The sequence below is a fragment of the Chiloscyllium punctatum genome, chromosome 22 (assembly GCF_047496795.1).
Source record: "Chiloscyllium punctatum isolate Juve2018m chromosome 22, sChiPun1.3, whole genome shotgun sequence".
Classification (NCBI taxonomy): Eukaryota; Metazoa; Chordata; class Chondrichthyes; order Orectolobiformes; family Hemiscylliidae; genus Chiloscyllium; species Chiloscyllium punctatum.
The window spans coordinates 62,642,820-62,669,326 of record NC_092760.1 but is presented as its reverse complement, the minus strand read 5'-3'; the positions used below and the strand labels follow the sequence as shown (position 1 = coordinate 62,669,326).

At 40.6% G+C, this 26,507-nt stretch overlaps 1 protein-coding gene across 5 annotated transcripts in view; it reads right to left on the bottom strand.

Moving 5' to 3' along the window:
- LOC140493720 (transcriptional enhancer factor TEF-1) overlaps positions 1-26,507 on the bottom strand; it is a 385,077-nt gene that overhangs the window by 8,258 nt on the left and 350,312 nt on the right. For 2 of the 5 annotated variants that reach the window (XM_072592496.1, XM_072592495.1), the window contains exons 6-13: positions 21,703-21,714; positions 17,274-17,408; positions 15,248-15,294; positions 13,535-13,596; positions 12,925-13,049; positions 11,847-12,020; positions 4,870-5,010; positions 422-574 (exon numbers count right to left, since the gene is read on the bottom strand). In XM_072592496.1, the coding sequence (XP_072448597.1) occupies positions 422-574; positions 4,870-5,010; positions 11,847-12,020; positions 12,925-13,049; positions 13,535-13,596; positions 15,248-15,294; positions 17,274-17,408; positions 21,703-21,714 (849 nt within the window). Of the gene's footprint in view, positions 1-421; positions 575-4,869; positions 5,011-11,846; positions 12,021-12,924; positions 13,050-13,534; positions 13,597-15,247; positions 15,295-17,273; positions 17,409-21,702; positions 21,715-22,439; positions 26,475-26,507 lie in introns of those variants that run through there. The other 3 variants (XM_072592498.1, XM_072592497.1, XM_072592499.1) reach the window with 2 other exon arrangements.

Below are 26,507 nucleotides of genomic sequence, written 5' to 3'. Positions count from 1 at the left end.
GCTAGTGTTTATTGCCCATCTCTAGTCTTGAAAATTCCAATTGCCCGAGTGCCAAGTCTTTTTTTGAGTATTCCAGCTTTTCACTACTTGTTATGTGAAAAGTTGCAGTGTATTTCCAATCTAGATCAATCCAGTTCCAAATTTAAGATTGAAAACCATTGCTCCACCTCATTCAGAATTCAATCACTAAAGGAAATAGCTTTTCTCTCTCTGGGCTGAAGCAGCCACCTAGATTTCTACGAGAGGGTTTATTCTGAGGCTAGGATCCCCGCCACGGAATTAATGAACGTCAAATTAAGCATTCACTATTGTATCCACTCAAGACCAGGGCTACAAGACTTCCTCATGTGTACAATATCAATAAAGGTGACTTCACTAATCAGTGTGTTCTGGAGTTTTAACTTAGCTCAAAAAAACTCACCAACAAAATAGTGAAGTTTTCCAAAACACTGTTCATCATGTACTTTTCTGGTAAGTGTTTAAGCTTGTGAATAAAGTTGATCATATATTCACACATGGGAGAACGGTTTATTCTGTACACAAAGCGTCCATTCTCAAACCTTGCATACTCAGTCTAGAAGAAACGTTGAAAGAAATTATTAAAGCAAGAACTTTTGATAAGGTTGAGTCTCCTATAAACCTAGCTCAAATCCAATTGCTCAGAAATTTCAAGGATCAGTTTTTCAATGTTACATATAGTTAATGCCGCCATTCAGACTCCCCTAACTGCTGTGGACAACTACAGAAAAGAAATTCACAAAATAATTAAAGGTGAGAAATATCACTTGGACTATCAGATGGGTAAAGACCTGATGTGTGGAGGTTGGGCAAAGGATATGGGAGAACTCAAGCCCTAGATTACCAGTTAGTACCTGCAGGGTGCAGTTATAGGGCTTTGAAAGGATCAGAATCCTTCAGTGTGGAAGCAGGCCATTTGGTCTATACTGTCCACACCAACCCTCTGAAGAGCATCCCACCCAGACCTACCCTACATGTCCTATGACTAATCCACCTAACCTGCATATCCCTAGATACTATGGGCAATTTAGCATGGCCAATCCATCTAAGCTGCACATCTTTAGACTATCTACGAGATACACACTTTAGCCACGACAATGTGTGTATGTAGTGAAAGCAAGAGTTCCAGACTTCTGCCAGCTTTTGTTTGAGGAACTACTTCTCAACTTCTCTCACAGATGAGCTGGTTCTGACTTTAAGGTCACATCCCCCATGTCTTACTGACTTACCCACCAGCAGGAAAGGTTTCTTGTTCGACACAGAATTAAGAATACAAATCACAGAAATAGGCCTTTTGACCCAAATGGCCCATGCTGCAACTTTAATTCTACATGAGCCACCTCTGAAACTCACTTTTCCCAAATCCTATAGCTTATTCATTTGATTTCTCGCTTGATAAGATTAGATAACCTAGAGTATGGAAACAGGCCATTCAGCCCAACAAGCCCACACTGACCCTCCGAAGAGCAACCCACCCAGACCCATTCGCCCACCTTATATTTACCCTGACTATTGCACTTTACACTATGAATAATTTAGCATGGCCAATTCACCTGGCCTGCACATCTTTGGACTGTGGGAGGAAACCGGAGCACTTGGAGAAAACCCACGCAGACATGGGGAGAATGTATGGAGTTTGCAAAGTCATCAGAGGCTGGAATCAAACCCAGGTCATTGGCGCTGTGAGGCAGCAGTGCTAGCCACCATTCTTCTTGCACCTCTTCTATTTCCCCTTCCTGTAAGTCCCTGTGGTACAAGGCTCATGCTTGCAACGTTCTCTGGTTAAAGTCTTTTTGCTTGAACTGCCTATTAGATTCATTAGTGACTATCTAGGCCAATGATTCTTGATTCCATTTTTATGAAACACTTTCACTATGCCTTCTCTATCAAATCTTTTAATACAAATGAGTCTTTGCCTCACATTTTGATGCCTGGCCTAACAATTTCTTTTAAAAATTCTAAGGAGTTTCAATCAAATTAACCTTTAATTTTCTATATTCCATGGAATTACAAACCACTCATCCCTCTTCAAAACATAAAACATGAGAAGCCGAGTATTGTTCTGCTAATTCTGCACCACACTCCATCAAGGCTAGTTCTGCGGAAAATATCAAATTGAGAATTCTCAAGCCATGTGCGAAATAAATCTTGGTTTGCTCTAACAACAAATTTTAAACTGTAAATTCAATCTTGTTAAACATTTGAGTTTGGATCCTAGCTTGGATTTAAGTTACTTAGGCATGGTCTGGTCATGAGAGGGAGGCAGGGGACCAACCATGTAGAATGTACTTCACTCGTGGTACATGGTATTAACATTTGTACTTACAGCTTTTTATAGGATATACAGTACAACTTCAATTATCTGAATGAGATGGGTGGGGAGTACTTTGTTCGGATAACTGATCTGATCATAAACAAGCAGTAATTTGAGTGCCGGTTATCGAACATGCCTCAGTTTTCCAGCAACGCACGCTACAATGCCTTTTAACTGATAACTGAGTTGCTTAGTGCCATTTTTACAGGACCTTGAGATCTTGTTTGGATAATCCGAAATTCAGGTAAACGATTTTCGGATAATCGAAGTTGTACCATATTTAACAAAAGTGCGGATTTGGATCACAGATGATCCAAATTTAACCTCATCCCACTCACCCCAAACCCATGTCGTCCATGTTCCTTCTTGACACTGACCTGCCTCCCACTTTACAGGGCTCAGTGAGGAATGTTGGATAGCTCATGCTTGGACCTATCATAGATGAGCACTTCAAGTCAATCCCATTGGTCACGCCAATCAGGTAGTCTGGCAGCTTTTACCATTCAAGCTAGAATTGGGCAAGCAGGCAGAGTCTCCACTGGGGGTTCCCTCGTGCCCATCACAGGTGGTCCTCCCCACAAAACAAGACCCTCACCGTCTTAAACCCAGCCTGCCACGCATCCTTCACTCCCTTGCTGGAGGCATTGCCAGTTGTGACATTGTGATTTTTCTGACATAGTGCCTGAAGGAAAAGGCATAATGGATGGACAGTATTCTCTCAATCAGGTAAATGAGAGCTGGAGGCACTGCGGCCAGTTTGGTAGGTCCTGGAAAGGGGGAATGTGGTGGGTTTGGTGAGGACAGACAACACCCTTCCAATGACAGCAGCCATTACAGACAAGTGGATGTGCCAACTCCACAATACATGCGAACAGGAGCCCACATTCCTAAACTTCTCCATTGAGTGAAGCTGCCAAATACTCCTGGGTGCTCTCCCCACATGATGGAGAGTGAAATGCCAAAAGTCACAATATGAACATTAACAGGCCACTAAGTAGTTCAAGTGGCCGCTGGGCAGAATAGCCATTAGACACCATTCCAGTCATGAGCAAGGGCGATTGGGGTTAGGAAGATAACCACCTCTCACTAACGTCTGTATAGGAGCACTGCCCTCACCTTTCAGCTTGCCCCAAGGCTTAAGAGTCACACAGCACAGAAACAGACCCTTTAGTCCAATTCGTTCATGGCAACCGATCATCCCAAACTGACCTAGTCCCATTTGCCAGCACTTGGGCAATTTCCCTCTAAACCTTTCCTTATTCATAAGCCCATCCAGATGCCTTTTAAATGTTATAATTGAAATACCTCCACCACTTCCTTTGGCAGCTTGTTCCATACTTGCACCACCTTCTGAGTGAACAAGTTACCCCCCAGGTCCTTTATAACTGTTTCACTTTAAACCCATGCCCTCGAGTTTTAGGCTCCCCTACCGTGGGGGAAAGACCTTGGTTATTCAAACTATCCATGCCCCTCATGATTTTATAAACCTTTAAAAGATCATGCCTCCGATGCTTCAGAGAAAAAAAAGCCTATTTAGCTTTTTCTTTATTGCTCAAACTCTCCAGTCAGGTAAAGTCCAGCCCATATAGCATGAGGTTAGAGGAAGCAGGTTTAGAACTGAATTGAGGAGGAACTTCTTCACCCAGATGGTTGTTAATCCATGGAATCCCTTGCCCAGGGAAGTAGTCGACGCTACTTCAGTTATTGCTTTTAAAGCTAAGGTAGATACTTTTTTGAAAAACAAAGGAATTAAGAGATATAGAGAAAACACAGGTAAGTGGAGATGAGTCCATGAAAAGATTGACTGTGTGGAGGCGACTGACTGTGTGAAGTTTGCGCATTCTCCCCGTGTCTGTGTGGGTTTCCTCCGGGTGCTCTGGTTTCCTCCCACAATCCAAAAATGTGCAGGTCAGGTGAATTGGCAATGCTAAATTGCCCATAGTGTCAGGTGCAGGGGTAAACATAGGGGAATGGGTCTGGGTGGGTTGTGCTTCGGCGGGTCGGTGTGGACTTGTTGGGCTGAAGGGCCTGTTTCCACACTGTAAGTAATCTAATCGAGAGATTAGCCATGATCTTACTGAGTGGCAGAGCAGGCTCGATGGGCCGGACGGCCTACTCCTGCTCCGAGTTTTTATGTTCTTATATATGTTCTAAGTGTGAATAGCATTGTAGATGGTACAGCAAAACCAATCCGAGCCTCATTATAACACGGCTCAACAACCAGGGATGGTTGACAAATGCAGGGCAATTCCCATAAGAGCAGTCCAGAAACAAAGACAAATAAATCCATTTAAGTACACGGAGTTAGGAACACAGGAACATCCATTTCAGCTAACCTGTTCCACCTGCCTTTCTAAATTCTTATTGTACCTGCATACTCATTTTTTCCGATTCTAAACAATGCACATTCCAGTTTCCGAGAACCATTTCTTGGGTGTGAACCACTTTGGTAACATATTCGAGGGAAATTGCTTGGATTTTTCCAGGCACAAACTAATTTTATTGCATCCAAGTTGCTTTGCCTTGAACAAACTCACCTCTACTTTTTCAACTACTTGTTTTCCAAATGAGCAAACCTTGGTTGAGCAAGTGATTGTCATGTTTTCTGAGCTCTCATACTGACTAGTGACTCCATAAAATGCTCCTGCATCATCCTGAATATTACAATTCAGGTCAGCCTATTGGATGAAAACAAAAGGAGATATTTAAATCAGAAAACAGTTTCAGGAGAGGAAGCAAACACCGTGCTTTGCCTTTCACAATGACAGAATATTACAAAGTGCTTAAGACCCAATGAAGTGCTTTATAAGTGCAGTAAACATGGTAATGTCGGAATTGTAGCAGTCAATTTGTACAAAGTAAGGTCCCCATAACAGCAAAAAGACAATTCAATTTAGTGTTGCTTGTTGTTGGATAAATATCATTCAGGCAACTGGAGAGCACTGCTCTTTGTAAATGTGGTACCAGATAATCTTTCATATCCACCTGAGGCGGCGAGTAGTCCCTATCTCTTCCAAAAGACAGCACATCTGACAGTGTGGTACTCCCTCAATATGGTCAGGAGTTTCACAGGATTTTGTGCTCAAGTCTCTAGGGTTGACTTCCAATCTATGCCCTTCGAGATCAGAGGCAGGAGTACTCCACACTGAGCCACATCCAAGACTTCATTGAACTTGGGGCGACACAGTGGCTCAACGGCTAGCAATGCAGCCTCACAGGACCTGGGTTTGATTCCGGCCTTGAGCGATTGGCTGTGTGGAGTTTGCACATTCTTCCCCCCGGCTACATGGATTTCCTCTGGGTGCTCCAGTTTCCTCCCACACCCTAAAGATGTGTAGATTAGGTGGATTGGCCATGCTAAATGGTGCCTGGCAAAGTGTAGGTTCGGTGAATTAGCAATGGGAAATAGAGAGTTACAGGAATAGGGTAGGGGTCTGGGTGCAATGCTCTTTGGAGGGTCAATTGATTCAATGGACCAAAAAGCCTGCTTCCACACTGTAGAGATTCTATGATTCTGTAACATAAACTAAACAGCTCAGAATTGGGATGTTGCCAAAGTGCTCAACAGTCAACTAATTATTTTTGAAGTTCAGTCAGGGTTACTGTGACCTTCACTTTAATCTATCAGAACATGATAAGATCCAACAAACAGCAATTCAGATAGATCACTGGTTCACCTGATTTGGTGATCCAGATTGAAGGATGTTCGGGGAGAGCTGCTTTTTATTCCAAACAGCTCTGAGGGATCTTTTCATATTCAACTGATCGGAGAGGAATCTTGGTTGACCTCTGATTCCCCCATGATTACATTCAAAAGCCTTGGTCATGATTTCAAATCTCTGACATGATTTAGTGCAAGTGCTTACAAACTGTAAAAGATTACTAACTTTTTCTGAAGCTAATCTGCACCTGTAACAATTTGCGATGCTTCTGCATTGACAGCTTGTGTAAAATGTACAAGATGTACAATATCCTTGGAGAACTTTGGTTTGAGGCAACAATTTGTACATTAGCTAATTGCTGATATTAACACATTATTTTTGTAAATGCCCAGGGCACAAAAAAACAATTTTACATGTTTGCTTTCATGTTACTTGGCTATTCTATCCAATTGAAATCGTAATCAGAGGGAGGGAGGGAGAGGGAAGGACAGCGAGCAAGCGAGAGGGAGAGAGGTCAGATTGCCAGCGTCTTAAATTTTTGACCATAATTGCTATCAGCTGTGGTACAATTACTTTTGGAAGGCTGTCACATACCATACATCCCTACTGCCTACAATAGCGAACAATAACGCTGTTGAACCTGGTTCAGTTTTCACAAGTAATGTACTGAATATTTTACAAACAAACTATTAATACTGACCATTCTGAAGAAATATAGAATTGACACTAGTTACAGGATAACACATGGTAAGAGGAAGGGAGCAGCGTAAACGAAAAGCCGCCTGATGGAAATCCTGGAACAACAGTAAGAGTTTGCCAAACTGAATAATGAAATTCAAACACCAAGGCCTTTTCGAAATCCAAGCCAGTCTAAACAAAACCATTATGCAGTGTACCAGATTTTTTTTTTCCACCCCACAAATACAAGTTCCTATTTTTCCAATTCTTCCTCTTGCTTTCCTGGAATCAAGGTATTTGTTCTTCATGGTCAAAACCATTCCATGAAAGCCAACAGTCCTCTGACATTAGTTCTTCAGTGGGTGGTACCTATGCCTTTCAGTAAGAATGTCATGAGTTCAAGTCTCACATCAGATGTCTAAACCTGGAAATTGTCCGAATCTCCATTTCCTACAACCCCACCATTGGCAGCTGTGATTTTCCGGTTGCCCAGACCCTAAGTTTTGGAAATCCCCACACAAATGGCTCCACCTGTCTTCTCCTATGGCTACACAGCAGGTCACACAGGCTAGGAATTCTGTGGTGCGTAGCTCACCTCCTATTTCCCCAATACTTCTTCACCATCTACAAGGCACAAGTCAACACCGTAATGGAATACTCTCCACTTGTCTGGATGAGTGCAGCTACTACAACACTCGAGATGACTGACACCTTTCAGGTCAAAGGAACCCAATTTATTGCCACCCTATCTACCAACTTCAACATTCACACCCTCTACCATCAAGTGTATAGTGACAACAGTGCATACCACTTACAAGGTACATGACAGAAACTCACTAATGCTCCTTCAACAGAAGCTTCCACACTTAGAAGCTCTATCACCTGGATAAACAAGGATAGTAGATCACCCACACCATCTCTAAGCCACCCATCATCCTGACTTGGAACCATCTCCTCATTCCTTTGGTGTCATTAGGTCAAAACCCTGAAACTTCCTTCCTAACAGCATTGTGGCTGTCCCTACACTCCAAGGACCTGCAGCAGCTGAAAAAGACAGCTAATCACCACCACGTTTAGGGATGGTTAGTAAATGTGTGGCTAAATACACATCTGAAGTATCAAGTGAAAAAGATACTCCATGAAACCTCTCTTGTACACCTTTTCTATGCATCAACTAACTTGCCCTAGTATTTCCTTGATTTCTTCTGTACTAAATTCTAACAGTACTCAACAATACATTGAAAGATTCTACACAGGAGCAAAAAGAAAAGATTTTGAGGAGAGATTGCACAAATTGGCTTTTTGGAAGTTTTGGGTAATTTGATTGAACATTTTCAGGGTTTCAGAATAATTTGAAAGGGTAGGGAGAACGTTATCTAGTGGTAGGGAAAAAGTGAAGGCAACTTTACTTAAACTCAGTGCCAAGTCATTCCAGAGAGAACTTTGGAAACATTTATTCATGCAAGAAATAGGAAAGCTCTCTCAAAAACTATAAGATGGAAACTGATAGAACAGTTTGGTTGACAAAGGCGCTTAGAGCCAAGGCAGATGGAATATAATCAAAAATATAATCAAAAGAGGAATTGCTGATGAAACCAGGTCTTGCCGTAGGGAGAAAGCAGAGTTAAACGTTTTGAGTTGTGTAGTATTCATCAGAACCGATATCAACAATGTTTTCAGCATAAATACCCCTTTTTCCCAGCTGCTATTGGTCTAAAGATCTATTCTGAATCAACAACAACAATGGAAATATTGTTGTATTTCACAACATTTTTTATTTGTTGTGGACACCCATGCAAAAAATACCCCATGTACATTTTGTATGGCTCATGTATAGTTAAATGCAACTCACATGGTCTCCAGCTTGATTAGATCATGAGTTAACTGTAACTTCCCGTGTCAGTAAATATCAAATAGATTAACCAGAAAAATCATGAGCTGAACAGCAGACCTTGTAAAATAATTCTTCAAACGTCAGCAAAATTATTGCTTTTTGATCAGGGAAGAAGTTTTACCAGACACTATAATCGTCCACTCATATATTCAACAAACAGATGCTGGCTTTATGTTGCTGTAGAAATTTTTTCCCAAATTTGTAGGACAAGAATGATTTGTGCATAAATATTATCAGAATTCACTTGGGTTAATGGAATTGGTGAGTTAAACCTTGGAACAATGAACTAAACACAATAATTGGTTTTATTTTTAAAACGTTCCACAATTCAACCTGGACCTTACACCTTGTAACTGCTGAATCCATGTAGTCTCAAAAGAAACTTTAACTTATCCAAAACTCTGTTGACCACACCCTGCTTGCCCATCATCCGTTTGTATACCAAAACTAACAAAATCCTTCAATGCATTCATTTCGAAATCCTCATTTAAAATTTCCACTTCCACCGTGAATAGAATGCCCAGCACAGAAGCAGTCATCAGTCCGACAAGATTTTCCTCCCATTCTACTTCCTTTAATGACATTAATATGTCTTTCCATTTCTTTCTCTCAAGTGCATTTAGCTTCCCTTAAAAGCAATTATGCTACAATAGATTGCACAAAATTGCATTTTTGTCATGCATTATTGCAAAAAATACGTATGTACTCATGGTATCAATTAAGAGTTGATAGATAAAGAAGAAACAGCAATTCTTGATTCCATGAGTTATCTTATGCAAGCATAATTTGCAACTGAACATTAATTAGTACGCTGTGTACAAAATATAACCTACCAAACAATGCCTTTATCTCATATTTCCTATACTATGCTCTTCCATTTGACGTCTACATAACTAGTATATCATCACCAAAATGCATTTTTCTTAAGAAGGTCAATAGTCAATAAAATATGACATGATATATCTACCTCCCAGAGCATAAACCAATGCACCATATACAAAAACTCACCTGCAAAGTTGCTAACCTACATCTGTCACCTCTTGGGAAGCCGGCCTGTCGTGTTCCCTGTTCAATCTGTTGTTGAAACCTTTAGTTGTTGGGAATTTATCTTTGCACAGCCAACAATCCTGCTCTATAGCTCTCATCAACTTTACTGTTTGTGGAGTATGATGACTTAATAGTCACTTGTGTAAGTAGAAGAACTTTGAATTTGAAAAGTAAATATTTGTCAGGCTGTGGGGAGAGGAGGAAGAGGTGGTGCATCTAATTGGAGAGACTGTTCAAAGACATGGCAAAGTCACAACAGACCAAATTAGCTCCTTCAGTGCTAAGATTTTATGATTGTCTACTAGATATTAACTTGGTGACACTGCTTTTTTTTTAAAAAAAGCAAAAGTCATGCTTAGAAAACATGCTAGAGCTTCAAACCTAGCAAACACCAAACAGAAAGTCAGTCAAATAAGTCAGTCAGTAGGGCCATGAGGTTTTCTCTTGGTCACTGGGCTCAAATTCCCAGTCTAGTATGTCATCTGAATCCATGTTTGTTATCCAGATGTCATTTTGCGAGCTATTGAAGAGGCCACTAGATGGAGCTCTTTGCAGATAGGAAGGAACAGGACTCAGGAGCTTAGAAAAATCTAAACTTCCTGGAAGGCCTAAAGTAAAACATTCTTGTTGCAGTCACAGTTAGGGATTGCCAAACAGGATTGCTGTGGGCATACAAACATTGCAGGGGATTTTTTCCCCATGTTCTTTCAAAGAGTTTTATAGAGATGGCAAAATTACACAGTGCTGGAGGCTATTCAGCCCATTTGTCTATGCCAGCTCTTTGAAAGAACAATCCAATTAGAACCACTCCCCAGAACTTCTCCCCATAACCCTTGTAAATTTTTCCCTGAATATTCATCAAATTCCTTTCCAAAAGTTACACTGAATCAGTTTCCACTACCATTTCAGATACCGCATTTAGATTAGAACAATTTGCCACATGAAACAAAATTTCATCTCACCACTCATTCTCCTGTCAATTATTTAATCTTTGTGCTCTGGTTAACTAACTGTTCTACTACTGTAAAATGTTTCTCCATGCCTATTCTATGAAACAGTTTCACCACACTGAACATCTCTAATAAATGTGTTAACCATTGCTGCTCTAAGGAGACTCTGAATGAAGAACCACTCAATTAGACAGCAAGTGATCCATTTGATTTCCGACTGGTCACAGGAAGACAATGTGCTGCATGGAGGGGTAATTGGGTGATCAATGGAAACAGCTCCCAGTTTGGATGATGGAAGTGGTGCGGCCATGAGATGAAACCTCCAGAAATACATCCAAGAGATATCTGTGGCTCAAACTGTATTGTCACACTAAAGGTGAAGTCGCCAATGTCCTACCAGACCACAGGGCTGGCTCTCTCATTATAGAGAGACAACTGACAGTGATTAATCGAAGGGCCACCACTCCTCAGATGAGGGGAGAGATTGAGAATGAGAATCCTCCATGGTAACTTCAGCTAGTATGGGAACTGTACCCAGACTGTTGCTGTCAGCATGCATCACAAACCAACCATCCAGCCAACCGAGCTAACTAACCCCCTAAAAATAAATATGGAGCGCTTCACAAATTTGGGTGGAGATAATTAATTGTAAGATCCAGCAGCAGGTATATAACTGAGTTAAAGCTTTACCAACACTTAAACTTTATGAATAAATATTTTGATGTTGTCATTGTCAGTGTACCGGTATATATTTTTAAATCTTGTTGAAAGAAACTTCATGTCATCACGTCAGGGTGAAATCCTACTGAGACAAATTCTTGTAGTTAGTAAAACTTTAGCTGACCAGCTTAGTGCTATGTTTTATGGATAAAGTTTCAGCTGTATGATTAGCATTCCAGAAGGAACCAACATTAGTGAGAAGCTACTCCAACATCTAAAAGACTGTAGCTGAGCATTGCAGCAGTAAACTAGGAATGAAAGAACACATTTGCATTTACGTTGTGCTTTTCACATCCTGAACATCCGAAAGTATGTACTTCAAAACCACAACGTTATTTTCCTGATTGTAGTGAATGAATTCACAGCACTGAAACAAACAACGTGACACAAACGGCCCCTGTGCTTGTATTTGTGCGCACTCTCACTCTTCTTCACCTAACAGTGTTGGCATACCCTTTTTTCACCCTCATCATCTCCCTTTACATCCACCTGAAGGAGAGATGGAGACTTGGTTCAATGTCTCACCTGAAAGATAGTACTCTCTTAGCACTTCTCACACTTACCCAGAATTTCACAAGGAAAAAAGCATTATGGGGTCCTTTCCCATATAGTTCTTTAAGGCCACCTTTCTTCTCTGGGAACTTATCGTAAATTTGGCGAATATCCACAGATTCAAGCAAAGGGTCGCTGTAGGAATGGTTGGTCTGTCCAATATGTACAAAGAGGTGTTTGTTGTACTATTGTGAAATAAAAAAGTTACAAAGTTAATACTTTTACAAGAGTCAATCCAGCCCTAACCCTATCGGCTTGCAAACTAGAAGGTTGGAGGGTAGTTCACAGGCTTGGGCAAATAATCCAAATAATGAGAGCTCAAATCCTATTGTGCCAGTTTAAATTCCAAACTAACCCAGCATAAATAAAATCTAGGAAATTGAAGAAAGTGACCATAAGCTGTCGGAATGCTAGACAAACCCAACCTGGTCAACAATGTGAATTTATGGAAGGGAAGGTGCCATCTTTATTCAGTCTGGCTCTGACATGTGACTGCAGGCCCATACTAATGGGGGTGACTCTTAGCTGTCCCTAGAAATGGCCTACTAAGACAACAAAGGAAACAGAAGATGAAAAATAATTGGAAGCCTTGCCACAGATTCCAAAACCATTACCAAATTAAGTAATATACGTGCATCCTTTCATAATCATTGATCAGCATTTTAGACTTAATGTTTTAAAACAACTTCAAGACTGAATTAGGTTTGAGAATAATGTAGGAAGTTAATCGACAATAACCCTGATATTTAACACAGCACTGCCAAGTTCTCCTTCCTGCTCTTTCAACAGAGATATTAGGCCACTGAAAACAATGGCTCTGAGAACCTTTGGGAGGTATGGATGGGACGATTTGGTGGAGGCTCATTATACCTCCTGTAAAAAAACATGACTACCTTTAAAATCAGCATGTTTGTGGAGAAAAACTGAGGGAATCACAAGTCAAAAATTCGTGATGCTTCAGGTTGCTATACTCAAGATATACAAGTTGCAGTGTTGGAAGTGCAGGCTGCAGCATCATAACCTTCACATGAAAGGGAAAGAGGGGTTTCTGGAACGATGATATACTCAAATAGTCTGTGAGCGACTTACTGAGTCTGGATCCCTCTGCTGTTCGAGAAAGGCCGAGAATTCCACAAGTCTAAGTTTGGAAGTTCCAATAGATCGGCCTTGCCATGCTGGTACTGAGGGAGTTGGGGCAGGTGTGGATTCGTAACCTGTATACACAAGATACAACAAAAATCTGTCCTTGGAACATATAACCATAACATGAGACTATAGAATCATATAGCATAGAAAGCTACTTGTTACACTCTATTAGCAGTGGCTCTGCGAAATAATTATCTTTTAGTTGTTCCAAGTGGTCACTTAGTTGCATCAAACTCTATCGAGCAATTCAAGAATGCAGTAGCCAACCCCTCTATTTTTTCCAGAAAACCCAAGTTTTCAATAATATCAAAAATTTAGAAGCAAGAACTATTTTGGATAATCAACAAACCATTGCACCTTTGAAGCAACAATGATCAGACAGCATATCACAGATGAGCTGGGTCTCGAGCAGGTATTCAGAAATCTCATGAGGGGTTTAGAGAGAGAGGAAGAGTGAGCAAAAGGCAGCAAGAGCAAAAAGGGTGGGACAGGAGAAAGAGAGATTAAGAGGAATATGGATGCAAGAGCTTTGAAGAAAAAAAGTGCTTCTTACCTGAAATAGATGTTGTAACTGCTGGTTGGCCTGCATATGGCTGCTGAGCAAAGGGCTTCACACTGGGGCAAGATGAAGATGAAGTAAACATTACTGTATGTCAACTGTCACAACAAACCTAATATAAACAAATAACTCTGCACTCTAAATTTCAATGAACTAGTATGCAGTGCATAGATTCAAACAAGATCTATCCCAGGATTGAAACGAATCTAATGTGGTTCATAGCACCCAACACTAGAAATATGATCAGACATTGCATACATTGGATACACAAAAGGATGTTCCTATTCTTACTTGTTGAATTGCCATTTGAATTTCATGGGCTGATTTGCACACAGAAAGCTCGTACAAATAGCAATGTTGGCTCAGGGAGCTATTTTGGTCAGGATACTAGGAAGCACTCTCCTGCTCTGATTGGAATTAAAAATCACACAACACCAGGTATGAGTCCAACAGGTTTAACTGGAAGCACTAGCTTTCAGAGTGCTGCTCCTTCATCAGATGACACAACCACCTGAAGGAGCAGCACTCCGAAAGCTAGTGCTTCCAGTTAAACCAGTTGGACTCATACCTGGTGTTGTGTGATTTTTAACTTTGTACATCCCAGACCAACACCTGTATCTCCATATCAGGGGTCTGATTTGAAATAGTGACATGAGTTTACTTACTGCTACCAGCAGGGGCAGACTTGGCCCTGTTTAACATCACTCATCAGAAAGACAGCATTTCCAACAGAACAGTATTTCCTCAGTGCAACAATAGCAGGGTCAGCTTGGGTTACAGGTTCTAGCTTCTAGAAAGGGCATCTAATTCACATTAGATGAGAATGCAACCTAATAAAGTGACATCTACACAAAGCCCCATGCCAAACTTAGCAATTTTAAAACATATCTAAATTTGCACGTTCAGAATTGTTTAAAACAGTGATTGTGATCATCTTGAATGCATTATCTAAAGCTCTGCTAAAAGCAGATCTAATGCAACTTTCAAAAGGAAATTGGGTAAATATTTGAAAAGGTAATATTTACAGGACGGTGGGTAAAACAGCAGAGAAAACAAAACTAACTGGATCACTCTTTGAGACAAAAATTGTGTCATTGGAAAAGCACAGCAGGTCATGCAGCATCCGAGCAGCAGGAGAATTGACATTTCAGGCATAAGCTCTTCATCAGGAATGTGTGGGGGGTGGAGCTGAGAGATAAATAGGAGGGTGAGGGTGGGGTTGGGGGAAGGTTGCTGGGAAGGCAGCTGAGGGGTGATTGCGACAGGTCGGTGTCATGAGGAGGGTGAAGCGGATAGGTCGGATAGATTAAGAGGGTGTTGCCAAGTTGGAGGGTGGTACCTGGGAAGAGGTTGGGGTTGGGGGGTGGGTGGGGGAGAGGGGTTTGGAAACTAGTGAAGTAGTTGAACAACCAGCAAAGCAAATGTTAAGAGACAATTTCTAGCTTTGTACAGTGGTGTAAAGCTCACACTTATAGAATCTGGGGAGGGTGCGATTCTGGTGATGACAGTTTAAGAGCAGGATGCTTTTTTTTTTATAAGTTTCTGACGTGGCTGGTGTTTGAAAAGCCTTGACTGAATAAACCACGATATGACATCCCACTACATTAGACAGGGGACAACAAGGACGATAGTGGGACTTAGATGGGAATATTTTAAGTTCACTTGCAACTCAAATAAGTCTTGGTCGAACTTGCACTGTTTACTTACTCCTGTGAGGATCCTGGTTGTCCTGTTGGTATCACACTGTGCCAGAACTAAAGAAAGCATAAAACATGTTAAAGAAACATATAACACTCAACATGAAAACAATATTACAATATTAAAACATACTGAAATAAATCACAGAACACAGACAGAGTTGTATGCCAACAGAGAATCACTAAGTTTTTGGATGCTGCCTCCACACAGTCGTGAAAACCTGCAGCACAGGAAGAGGCCATTTGGTCCATTGCACTTTGAAAGGGTGGTTGAGGACACTGCACGAGTATAGACCAGATACTTTGCCTTTACACAGTGTGGCCAGTTTTAAAATGGTTCAGACATCACTAATGCAACCAGCGATTACAGGGAGAGAGAGGTGTTGGAGACCACCCAGCCTGCCCACACTTAAGGTCTTGCTAGTACACCTTCACTTGGAGCTTGCTCAAGCCAATTTGGGGGTGGGGGGGGGGTCTTTTGGCATTTCTGGCCTCCTTCCCTCTCCATTTTCCCTCAATCGTTTTACTTTCTCTCCTATCACTTTTCCTGTTGCTTTCCTACATCAGTAGGACTTTCATGCACACACTCTTGGAAGAAAACAGGCGTAGAGGTGAGGAGTGAGCACAGAGACAAATGGAGACAAGGAGTAAACAGGAGCAAAGGGGTGGCATGGTGGCTCAGTGGCTAGCACTGCTGCCTCGCAGCGCCAGGGACCCAAGTTTGATTCCAGCCTTGGGCGACTGTCTGTGTGGAGTTTGCACATTCTCCCCCTGTCTGTGTGGGTTTCCTCCGGGTGCTCTGGTTTCCTCCCACAGTCCAAAGATGTGCAGGTCAGGTGAATTGGCCATACTAAATTACCCATAGTAATAGGTGCATTAATGGGGAATGGGTCTGGGTGGGCTACTCTTCGGAGGTCGGTGTGGACTTGTAGTGCCAAAGGGCCTGTTTCCACACTATAGGGAATCTAATCTATTTCTTTTAGGAATGTGAGGAGGTGGGAGGCCATCCAGTCCCTTGAATCTGTACTGCAATTTTTAGATAACATCTGATCTCCTCCTCAATTCCATCCTCAACTACAGGAAGAATATCATTAAATTGGAGAGGGTTTAGAAATCAAAGACTAGGATGTTGCCAGAAATGGAGGTTCTGAGTTATTAAAAATAGACTGGAAAGACTAGGACCTTTTCCACTGGCATGTAGGAGGCTGATGGGTAACTTTATAAAGGTTTATAAAATCATGAGGGGCAGAGATAAGGTGAATAGCAAGGGTCTTTCCCCAGGATGAGGGAGTTCAAAACTAGGGGATACATTTTTTAAGATGAGAGGAGAAAAATGTAAAAAGGACATGAGGAGCAACTGTGTTTTTAAACACAGTTGTGTGGAATGAACTGCCAGAGGAACTGATGGATACAGGTACAGTTACAGCAGTTAAAAGACATTTGGATGAATATGGGACTAAGAAAGGTTTGGAGGGATATGGGCCAAACGCTGGCAAGTGGGGTTAAATTAATTTGGGAACATGGTTGGTGTGGACTAGTTGGACTGAAGGGTCTGTTGCCATGCTGTATGACTCTGACTTTAAACTCTTGATATCTTTAACAATAACTTTCCACCTTGGTGTCAAAACTATCAATTTATGTCTACAATCTCTAGTTTTTTGGGGTAAAGAGTTCAGGATTTCCATTGGCCTTTCTAAGAAAAAACTTGCTTCCTGATTTCACTCAACAAGCTGGCTCTAATTTGAAAATGGCATCTTTTTTTCCTATATTCCTTACCAAACAACATAGTTCCTCTTTGCCTACTCAATCAAATCTCACATTTTAAACACTTCGATCAGTTTACCCCTCAACTCCATGGGAATACAACTGACATTTACATAGCGCCTTTAGAAAACCAAGTTCAAACAACCTATGTTCATAACTTAATCCTTTAAGCACTGCCTCTCTTCCCCGCCCCCCCCTCCCCCAACAATAAAGACTAATATGAGACAGACTCCATTGGAGGTACTGCCTTGCTTTAAAACAAATTGACTTACCCCAGGTGCTGCTTGAAAGGATGGGCGGGCGATACCTGGTAGGCCCAGTTTATGCTGGATGGTTGTTGCTGATACAATCTGTGCAGAAGACATTGCCGCCATACTCTGAAGGGCTTTATCCTTCACTGCTTGATCCTGGGATACAACACAACACAACACACTCTTACACTCATGTTTCAACACAAAGCAAAGTGCTGCTCCATGAATCTAGAGCTGCATGCTTCACCCAATTACAAACAATAGCTTCCCGTATATAACTGTCTTTTAAATGGAGAAACATATTAAATCTGGTTGTGAATGGCAATTCAGTCATTCCCACAAAGTCAAGTGAAATTACCCAAATAAACGTCCTCTACCAGTCCTTCTTTTGCATCTTCTCTGCTCTTGTGCAATGAGATGCATTCAAATAACCATATAGCACATGAGGAGACCACCCAGCCCCAATGATTATTCTGGTTCATTCAAAGAGCTATCCACTAATTCCACCATCTTGATTCTTGTCCCATTACTCCACAAATAACTTCTGTTCAACAGTAAATTTAAATTCCTTTTGAAGGCTTCTATTGAATCACTTTCCTTCAGGCAGTGTATTCCAAATTATAACATCTCACTGCTCGTCCTTTCTCAATTATCTTTTGTGCTCTGCTCACTGGCTCATTTGCTAATGGAAACTGGAGTTTCTCACTATCTTCTCATATTAAAACCCTTCAAATAATTAAGCTCAATATTCTTTTTAATCCAAATATTGTAATTAGATATGGGTTAGGTGCAGCATTGGAGGTTCTACTGTTTATTGTTATTCAATGAATTGGAACTATTTTTATAGAACAGATGCTTCAGAAATTGTTCCCAAATTATAGCACACAATAACTGTTTACTGCATTCAAGTGACTTTCCAATGCAACACAAGTATTTACACATTTATTTGAAATGGGTGGACGTAGTGGATACTTAAGATGGTGCCTGGAATGCCAATCAAGCAACATTCTACATCTGGGAGTGTTGAGTTCATGTATTGAAACTGCATTTTTCCAAGCAAATGAAGAGTATTGCTCAACTGTCCTGCCTTTTGCCTTGTAGATGGTGGACAAGTTTTGGTGAGCCAGGAAGTGAGTTACTCACCACAGACATCCTACCCTCTGACCTGCTAATGTAGTGTTAGTTATCATGTGATTTATCTGGTTATGTTTCCAGCAAATGCTGGTGGAAAACTCAACAAAGTAATGTAATTGGGTGCTACAGGATGGTGGTCAGGCTTTCTTTTCTTTTAGATGCAGTTGCAAGTCAAAAACCAAAACGGAGAAGCATGAGATGATTTGCGTCAACAGCACAGCAAATATACCAGGAGAACAGGTGAGCTGTGCAGAACAGGAAAGTTTAACAGCTTTTATCAGAGTGAAGGAGTAGACTGTGCAATGTGTCTCAGCACTGAAACATCAGGGAAATGACAAAGGGCCATCATACACTGCCCTGGATGAAGAATGCTGCACTGTCAGACAGGTAGTCTTCTAGGTTAGACATTAAATCAATGCCATGTGTTTGCCCCCTCAGTTGAAGGTAAAAGGACCCCATGGCTTCAATTCTAAAGAGTAGGGGAATTTTACTTGGTTAATTTTTATTTCTCTGTTATCTACAACTGGCCATTTGTCTCAATGCAGTCTGGTATGCATAAATTTGCTGATGCATTGGTTTATATTAAAACAGGAACTGCATGTCACAACTTGAAAAAAGGAAGATATGCAGATGTGCAAAGAGATCGGGAGTGGAACGAATTGGATAGCTTTCATATAGCCTGCACTAACAGGTAGATGCAATGGTCTCATGTGTTGTCACATTTACCGATACATCTTTTAAACATAATGCAAGACCAAAAATAATCAAACAAGTCCAAAGGTGTGCAGGTCAGGTGAATTGACCATGCTAAATTGCCCAGAGTGTTAGGTGCATTAGTCAGAGGGAAATGGGTCTGGGTGGGTTACTGTTTGGAGGGTCGGTGTGGACTGATTGGCCGAAGGGCCTGTTTCCACACTGTAGGGAATCTAATTTAATCTAAAAAATATCTCTGATCAAGTTATTACTAAAATAAGGTCTTTCTACAAAATTAAAACTGAAAGCATGAAAGCATGCTTCACAATACATAATTAAACAATTAAAAAACTGACTAGTGGACAGCAGAAGCAATATGTTGACTATTTTAATTCACACTTATGCCATTTCACACATACGTGTCAAATTAGTCATGAATCTCTTGGTGAACTAACATAATGTTGGTCCAGTTGTACATGTAATGTGTGTTATACACTTTAAATAAAAGGGAATTCCAATTTAATTCTGCTCTCATTCTTCAATGTCATAACATCTTAATGCGTAATTCCCCAACTGAACAAAGGATGCTGGATATCATGTCCAACAAACATTGCTTTAAGGGCAAATCTGGAGTGCTAGCAGGCTATTTGATTGCAGAGGCATCAATATGCTCAGTAAACATGAGCTCATCCAAAATCTCTCTTACCTATCATCCTGGCGCTCATTGACATACATTGACAACAGGTCCATCAATGCTTCAATTTTACAACTCCTATCCTTGTTTCAACTCTCTGCACAGCCTCATCCCTCACTTCCTCATTTTCTGTAACATCAACCAGCCCTCCCCAGATTTGAGCAGTTCTTTTATTCTGGCCTCCTATGCAGAACAATTTAATTGTACCAACAGTAGTGGGTGTGCATTGGGACCCCTGAGTCCTGTGTTCTGGAGCTACCTTCAACTACCAGAATTCTTCTCTTTCTCTCTCACTGTCCCCCTTTAAGGTCCTGTTTAGAAACAATTTATTTAACAAAGCTTTGATGATCTGTTCTAATACATCCTTTTACAGTCTGATACCAATATCTGTCTGACACGTGTTGTGAAATTTTAGTACATTAAAGGTGCTGTATAAGTGCAATCTGTGTTGCAGCTGTTGTCACCCACCTCTCAAGTCATTCACTCAGTTGCAAGAACTCCAGTTAATTCCTCTCCACCCAACTCTTTGTCCCACAGTCAAAATGTCTTAAGGCCTAGTGTGGAACCCTAGTACCGAATAATATTTTACTTTTGATCATGGAAAGATTCATTTTTGATCTTCTGTTTAAAATTTATTGCAACATGGACATAATGATTGCTCTTCGTGCACTACCCAACTAAAAACAGTAAAGCTAGAATCTGTGTTTGCCATCTTTTAAATGCAAATGCGTTACTCCAAAAAGCCCAGGTTCATGTGCTGTAACCGTTGTCATCTCACTCAAATACAGCAGACCTCTATGCATCAACAAGTTAACTCACAAGAACAGATTGTTGTGGTCAGCCCCTCAAACCTACTCTGCCATTCAGTCAGGGCAGTCAATGGGTAATTTGCATCGCTTGATTCCAAAAAGCCCCCTTGGTTCCATAATATTTAACAATCCTTCTAGCTATCAAAATTTTATGGAGTGTAAGGCAACTTAACATTTCTGATCTGTGGCCTTTCTTCGGAACAATCACAGAGTTAAAATGTTAACTCTGCTTCTTTCTTCACAAATGCTGCCTAGCCTGCTGAGGACTTCCAGGGTTTTTTGTTTAATTTCCACGGTGTGCTGCTGTTGTAAAAATCCAGCAACCCGTCTTGAAATTTTCAAATTGCCCCAAGAGCTTGTTTTCTTGTGTGGAAAACTATTCTTTGGCATTTCCCCTGAACAGTCTGCCGCCAACATTTAGCTGATGCCCTTCACTCCCACCTCCCAAACATCAGTGTAAACAGCTTTCAACAATGACATAATTTGGAGATGCTGATGTTGGACTGGGGTGTACAAAGTTAAAAGTCATACAACACCAGATTATAGTCCAGCAGGTTAAATTGGAAGCACTAGCTTTCGGAGCACTGCTCCTTCATCATACAACCACCTGAAAGAGTGGCGCTCCAAAAGCTAGTACTTCCAATTAAACCTGTTGGACTATAACCTGGTGTTATGTGATTTTTAACAATGACATAGGTGTCTTAAATCAAATCAGAGGAACGCTGCCAATAATTCAGATGTCCAGCACATACAACTGTTGAAGTTCTACTGTGGATGGACAGCCTTGGAATTTGGGGCAATTCTCATTTCAGGGCTTGAGATGAACATGTTTAAACATCAGAGTCAAGCAATTAGCTCATATATGGCAAGCTGGCAAGTGGGGGAGGGGGGACAGAGCAGGGGGCATGCGGGGTTGTCAAGGAACGAGCAGGCTGGCATGCGGACCACCGCAACCACTGTATCAGAACGGCAGGCAGCAGCAGCAAGCCTTCCCAGAGAGTATAAACCTCTCTCATGTACATAATTCTAATTAGCCAAGCAAACAACAATTTCTCCCAGACACCCAAGCACTCGGATAAAGTACAAAATGAATAAGCATCAGTCTTTTGAAAATACTTACCATGTTCGTCACCTGTTTGCAATAATAGATAGTTTGTTAAAATATTTTTGGATGGTAGAATAAATAAAACCAAATTACATTTGTTTTTAAAAAAACTCTCAACAACAAATTGATACAAAATGGCAAAACTGTTCTGGATTTTCTCCTTGTGTAATTTAATGACACCAGTAAATACTGCCCCTTTATTTACCAATGACACACGGATAGTCCATATGTTACCATTTGTTCAGCATCAGCATCAGCTGCCTGCTTGTAAATGTCCAATTCAATCACAGCACCAATAGGAAGATATAGCAGCAAAATTGTGCTTGTTGGTTTTAAAAGCTTTGTCCAGCTGTCTGACTGTTTGATCTGCGTAGTTACAAATTGCTCTCGTCACAAAGTTAATAATCGTTGCCCTCTTCTCCCTTCAACCATCACCACCAGTCCACCGGAAAAACACACACAGAGGAAAACTGTGACTGCTTTGCTTCCCATCTCTAACTCCCCATTCCAGGAAAAGCAATGTTCCAAAATAGTGGATTTAATGACAGAAGCTAAAGGGCAAAGAAATTCACTTCAGCAGCCACCATGAGGCACCGACTGAGTGGACAGCTTGGTAGAACAGTCTGCTTTTCTTTTAAAGAGTTTTGTTTTTGTTGAAACTCATTTTTGCTCTCTCGTCACAGACCTACACAGGAGGAGGCCATACCACCCATTGTTCCTGTGTCAGCTCTTTGGAAGAACAATGTACTTACTTCCATTCCCTTTGTTTCTCACAGCCTTGAACATTTTTTTTTCAAATTATATGTATTTCCAATCCACTTTTAAAATTTATTTTTAAATCTACTTTCACCAGCATTTAGCAAGCACCTTCCAAATCATTATAACTCTCACTCATTCTCCTATCTGGTTCTTCCATGAACTATGTTAATGATTTGGAGGAGCTGGTGTTGGACTGGGGTGGACAAAATTAAAATTCACACAACACCAGGATGTAGTCCAACAGGTTTATCTGGAAGCACTAGCATTCAAAGCACTGCTTCTTCTTCAGATCGAGGTTTACAATGGTGTTACACTTCTGTCATTGGAAACAAGTTCTCCTTACTTACTCTATCTAAATCCTTCACAATTCTGTTAAATCTCTCCATGACCTTCCCTATCATAAGGAGAACAATTCCAGTACCCTCATCCTCTGCGTATGTATCTTTTATCCCTGGTAACTAACATTATATAAATATTCTTTGTGCTCTTTCTAAAGATTTGTTTTTGTAATTTTTTTCACATTGATCTATATCAATGATGGGGCTTAAAGCAGCTACCAACAGGAGGTTCCTTAGAGTATATTTCAGTGCCTGGCACATTTTGAATGCGATAAAGAACAATTTCACACAAATTTAAAATATCTGCAACATACATGGAAACATGTCTCAGAAATAAACAAAGAGGAATGGAAATAATTCCTTAAATTCCAATTCTTATATAAATACCACATATTTTGTATAACAAATCAAAAATACTTGTGAAACAGTAAAAATCCAGGACAGTTAGGATCAATATCAGCAGAAATTTTATAGCTCTTGAAATTGCTTTCAAAAATGAATTGAATCATTAAAACTTTGTTAAATCAGATAAATTTTGAATTATCCCTTTCCCCACTAAAATACTAAAAAGCTTTGCATGAACAACTGCGCTGCAGAGACTCCCAAAAATGACTGAATAACTCTTGTGTCTTGTTGCTGCTTTTTATGCTATAAGTAACTTTCTATTACAGCAAATGTAAACAAAACAGAATGGCGTACAGCATTTGTTTCTTTTTCTCTTCCTCTAGACCTGCTTTCTAATTTGCTTTTCAGTGGAAAGAAAGCGGTTAGTACAAAAAAGCTAGCTGTGTCAGCCAGGCAACAGCCAATACCCATGAAAGAGCGTGCATACATAGCTACCCCAACATAATGCATAATGAGCATTAATTAATCCTTTTCATTGTGTAGCGAAATGCTGCTGACCTCACATTCAAGGAGTTGTGTTTTCTTTTTGTGTATAAATTATTAAAACCCTCTTCTTTTAGTAACGTTAGTGGAAAGTTTTTGGCATGGTCTTGTGTGTGCTTGATAACTGGATGAAGTGTCAAAATACATTGCTACCTTCATCTGAGCACCATACACAATAAGACATACCGTACACAACTACTCTCAGTCTTCCTAAGCAAGCTATCCTCTTGCTTTCCGGGTGATAACTGAACAATTCCAGGAGTATTGCAATCTTACTTTTCACTCTGGCATATGTGGCAAGAAAATCTCAAATGTTAAAGTTTGCTGACAGTGGGAGGGTAAGGGGCAAAAGTGCGAGAATGTCAGCTGCATGATCGGGTGAGGTGGTGGGGGGAGGGAGAGGGGGTGTCCTAGATTCCATCCAGCTCACAATGCACTTACACAGAATGTGTTTTTGAATGATAGAGAGTTAGTGGGGAAGTTTGCTGAAATTTCTCTTTGATGGTCCAGTACAAATCTCAGTTAGACTGTTCATTTATATAAGTTTTTTATATTGCTGTTATTGTATTAATTCCTTCAGTACTTACTGCTAAGCACTTTCTTTTTAAAATGTAATAAATCATGACTGGGTCAATCATCAAGTACAAATGCACTGATGGTCAAATTCTGTAAACTCAGATTTTAACCTCTGACTATGCAAACTACTGCAATCATGCTTGTTTAGACAAGGATCGCTTTCGTATGCATGTTCACCGTGTAAAATACGATCTGATTATAGTGAACTATAACAAAACAAATTCCCTCAATAAACCCTTCAGGAGTCCTGGTATCCTGTGAATCTATATAATTGTTCCAATTGAAAAGTGTTTTGTTTTAATTAGGAAGCGCTTAAGCTTTTCTCCTCAATGCTCTAATGACACAGTGGCTGTGATGGGAGGGACTTAGACTCACACCAACACTTTCAATGTGCATTCTAATGCACAAGCAAACAAGAATAAAAGGAACAGGAGCGCAATAGTCCATTTGACTCTTCAATCCTGTTCTGCCATTCAATGAGAACGTGGCTAATCTTCTAGCTCATCTCTGCTGCTCAGCACTATCCTCATATACTTCAATTCCTTCCCAACTAAAAACCTACCAACATATGCTTTGAAAAGACTCAATGGCTGAGCGTCCATATCTCTCTCAGGCAGTGAATATGGTATGAATATGACAAGAATTTATAATTCTGGTGCACTCTGGCAAACTTGCTTCCAGGCTTACACAAGATCAGACACGTTCTTTAAAGGAAACTATCAAGAGTGCCTTAATATAATAACTTTCCCCACTCTTTGAAGATGACCCCTTAATTATTTCTCCCTTGTCTCATCCTGCCTCATTAAAAAGAGGTGTCAATGCCCTCAAACCAATTTGTTTACCAGTGCTGCCCGTGATCAATGTTCAAATGGGCCATCTTTCTCTTTATGTTCTCGTGGGGAGAAATTATAATTAACTCCCCCTGCCTCATCTCGCAGCTGGCTTGGAACACTGAAAGCTCTTCACAAAAATATGTTGGCTTATTTGTGTATGAGTTCTCTTATTAAATATCAAAGTAAAAAATCCAAATCTTTCACCTGGGCTACAAATGAAGAGAGAGAAAACTGAAATACCTCTTGGAAGTACGATGAGGCTGAGGTGCTGGGGGGCATACATATGTGGGGACAGGCTATGGAGGATCAAATGGCCATTAGTTGATGGGGCATAAAACGAATTTGGGGCTCTGTGCCTGGCTTACTGTGTGTGTAAAGGCTGTTCCTGTTGCATGCCAAGTGTATCTGGCAATGCAGAGGCTGGAGGGAAATGACAGAAAAGTACTAGGGCTTTTTTTTTTCCTACCACTAGATGGTGTAATGCCAGAGGCAAATAAGCCAGTGCTCCAAAAAAACTGAAATTGTTTTTCTAAAGAATTAGGATCTTTGCATGAGAGGATCTGAATAACTATGTCACCTCCTAGCACATGTACATTGTTTTAAGGAGCAGAATGTACAGAAAGCGATGGATTCCCACTGGTTCCCTGTAAGCTACGTGGTTAAGCTAGAACTGATTCTGGGTCAGTCACCAGCTGCCAATCACTCTTGCCAGCATGTTCCTCTCACTACATTCAAAAAACCAGATGCCTCCTGTATTTAACAAGGCCAACACAGCTAGGCCAGCTTGTTATCATCTTCTTGCAATTTAGCATATCTGTTGGAATAGTTTTCTAAAAAAAAAACTGACTGCTTTTATTTTTCTTCAGTGTCACAATTTTTAACCCTCTGAACAATTGTGTCCATTTACAGAGAGGCAAATTATTCCCACTCAATTGCTGGTATTTTTTAATGTACTACTGATAATTGTGTTGCATGCATCAAAGCCTGCCTTATGACCATTTCAACAATGGAACACCATTTTAGAAAGTGTACTTTATCTTGATCTCAAATGTTGTGAAAATCAAAGCCTTATTTACAAACTGTGAGAGAGTGCTAATAATTGCATTGTCCAAAGCTCATTATAAATTCTTACACATGATGCAAGAGCCAAGCTTCCACACATGCAGTTCAAGCAGATTTTAATTTTGGGAGCTAGAGATTGATTCAGTTCAATATTAGAATCCACTCCACAATTCCACCGCCCACCAAAACCAAGCAACCAATGAAAGGTTTAATTGTTCGGATGTAATTTTAAAAGTGCATGTGCTCAGAGTGTTAAATTCAAACAGCTAAGCAGACAGAGCATGCAAAAGGAAAGTTACAGTCAGAGAGAGTTTCAACATAGGATAAGAGCCCTCTCTGTGGAAAAGGGGGAAAAAAAGTCAGA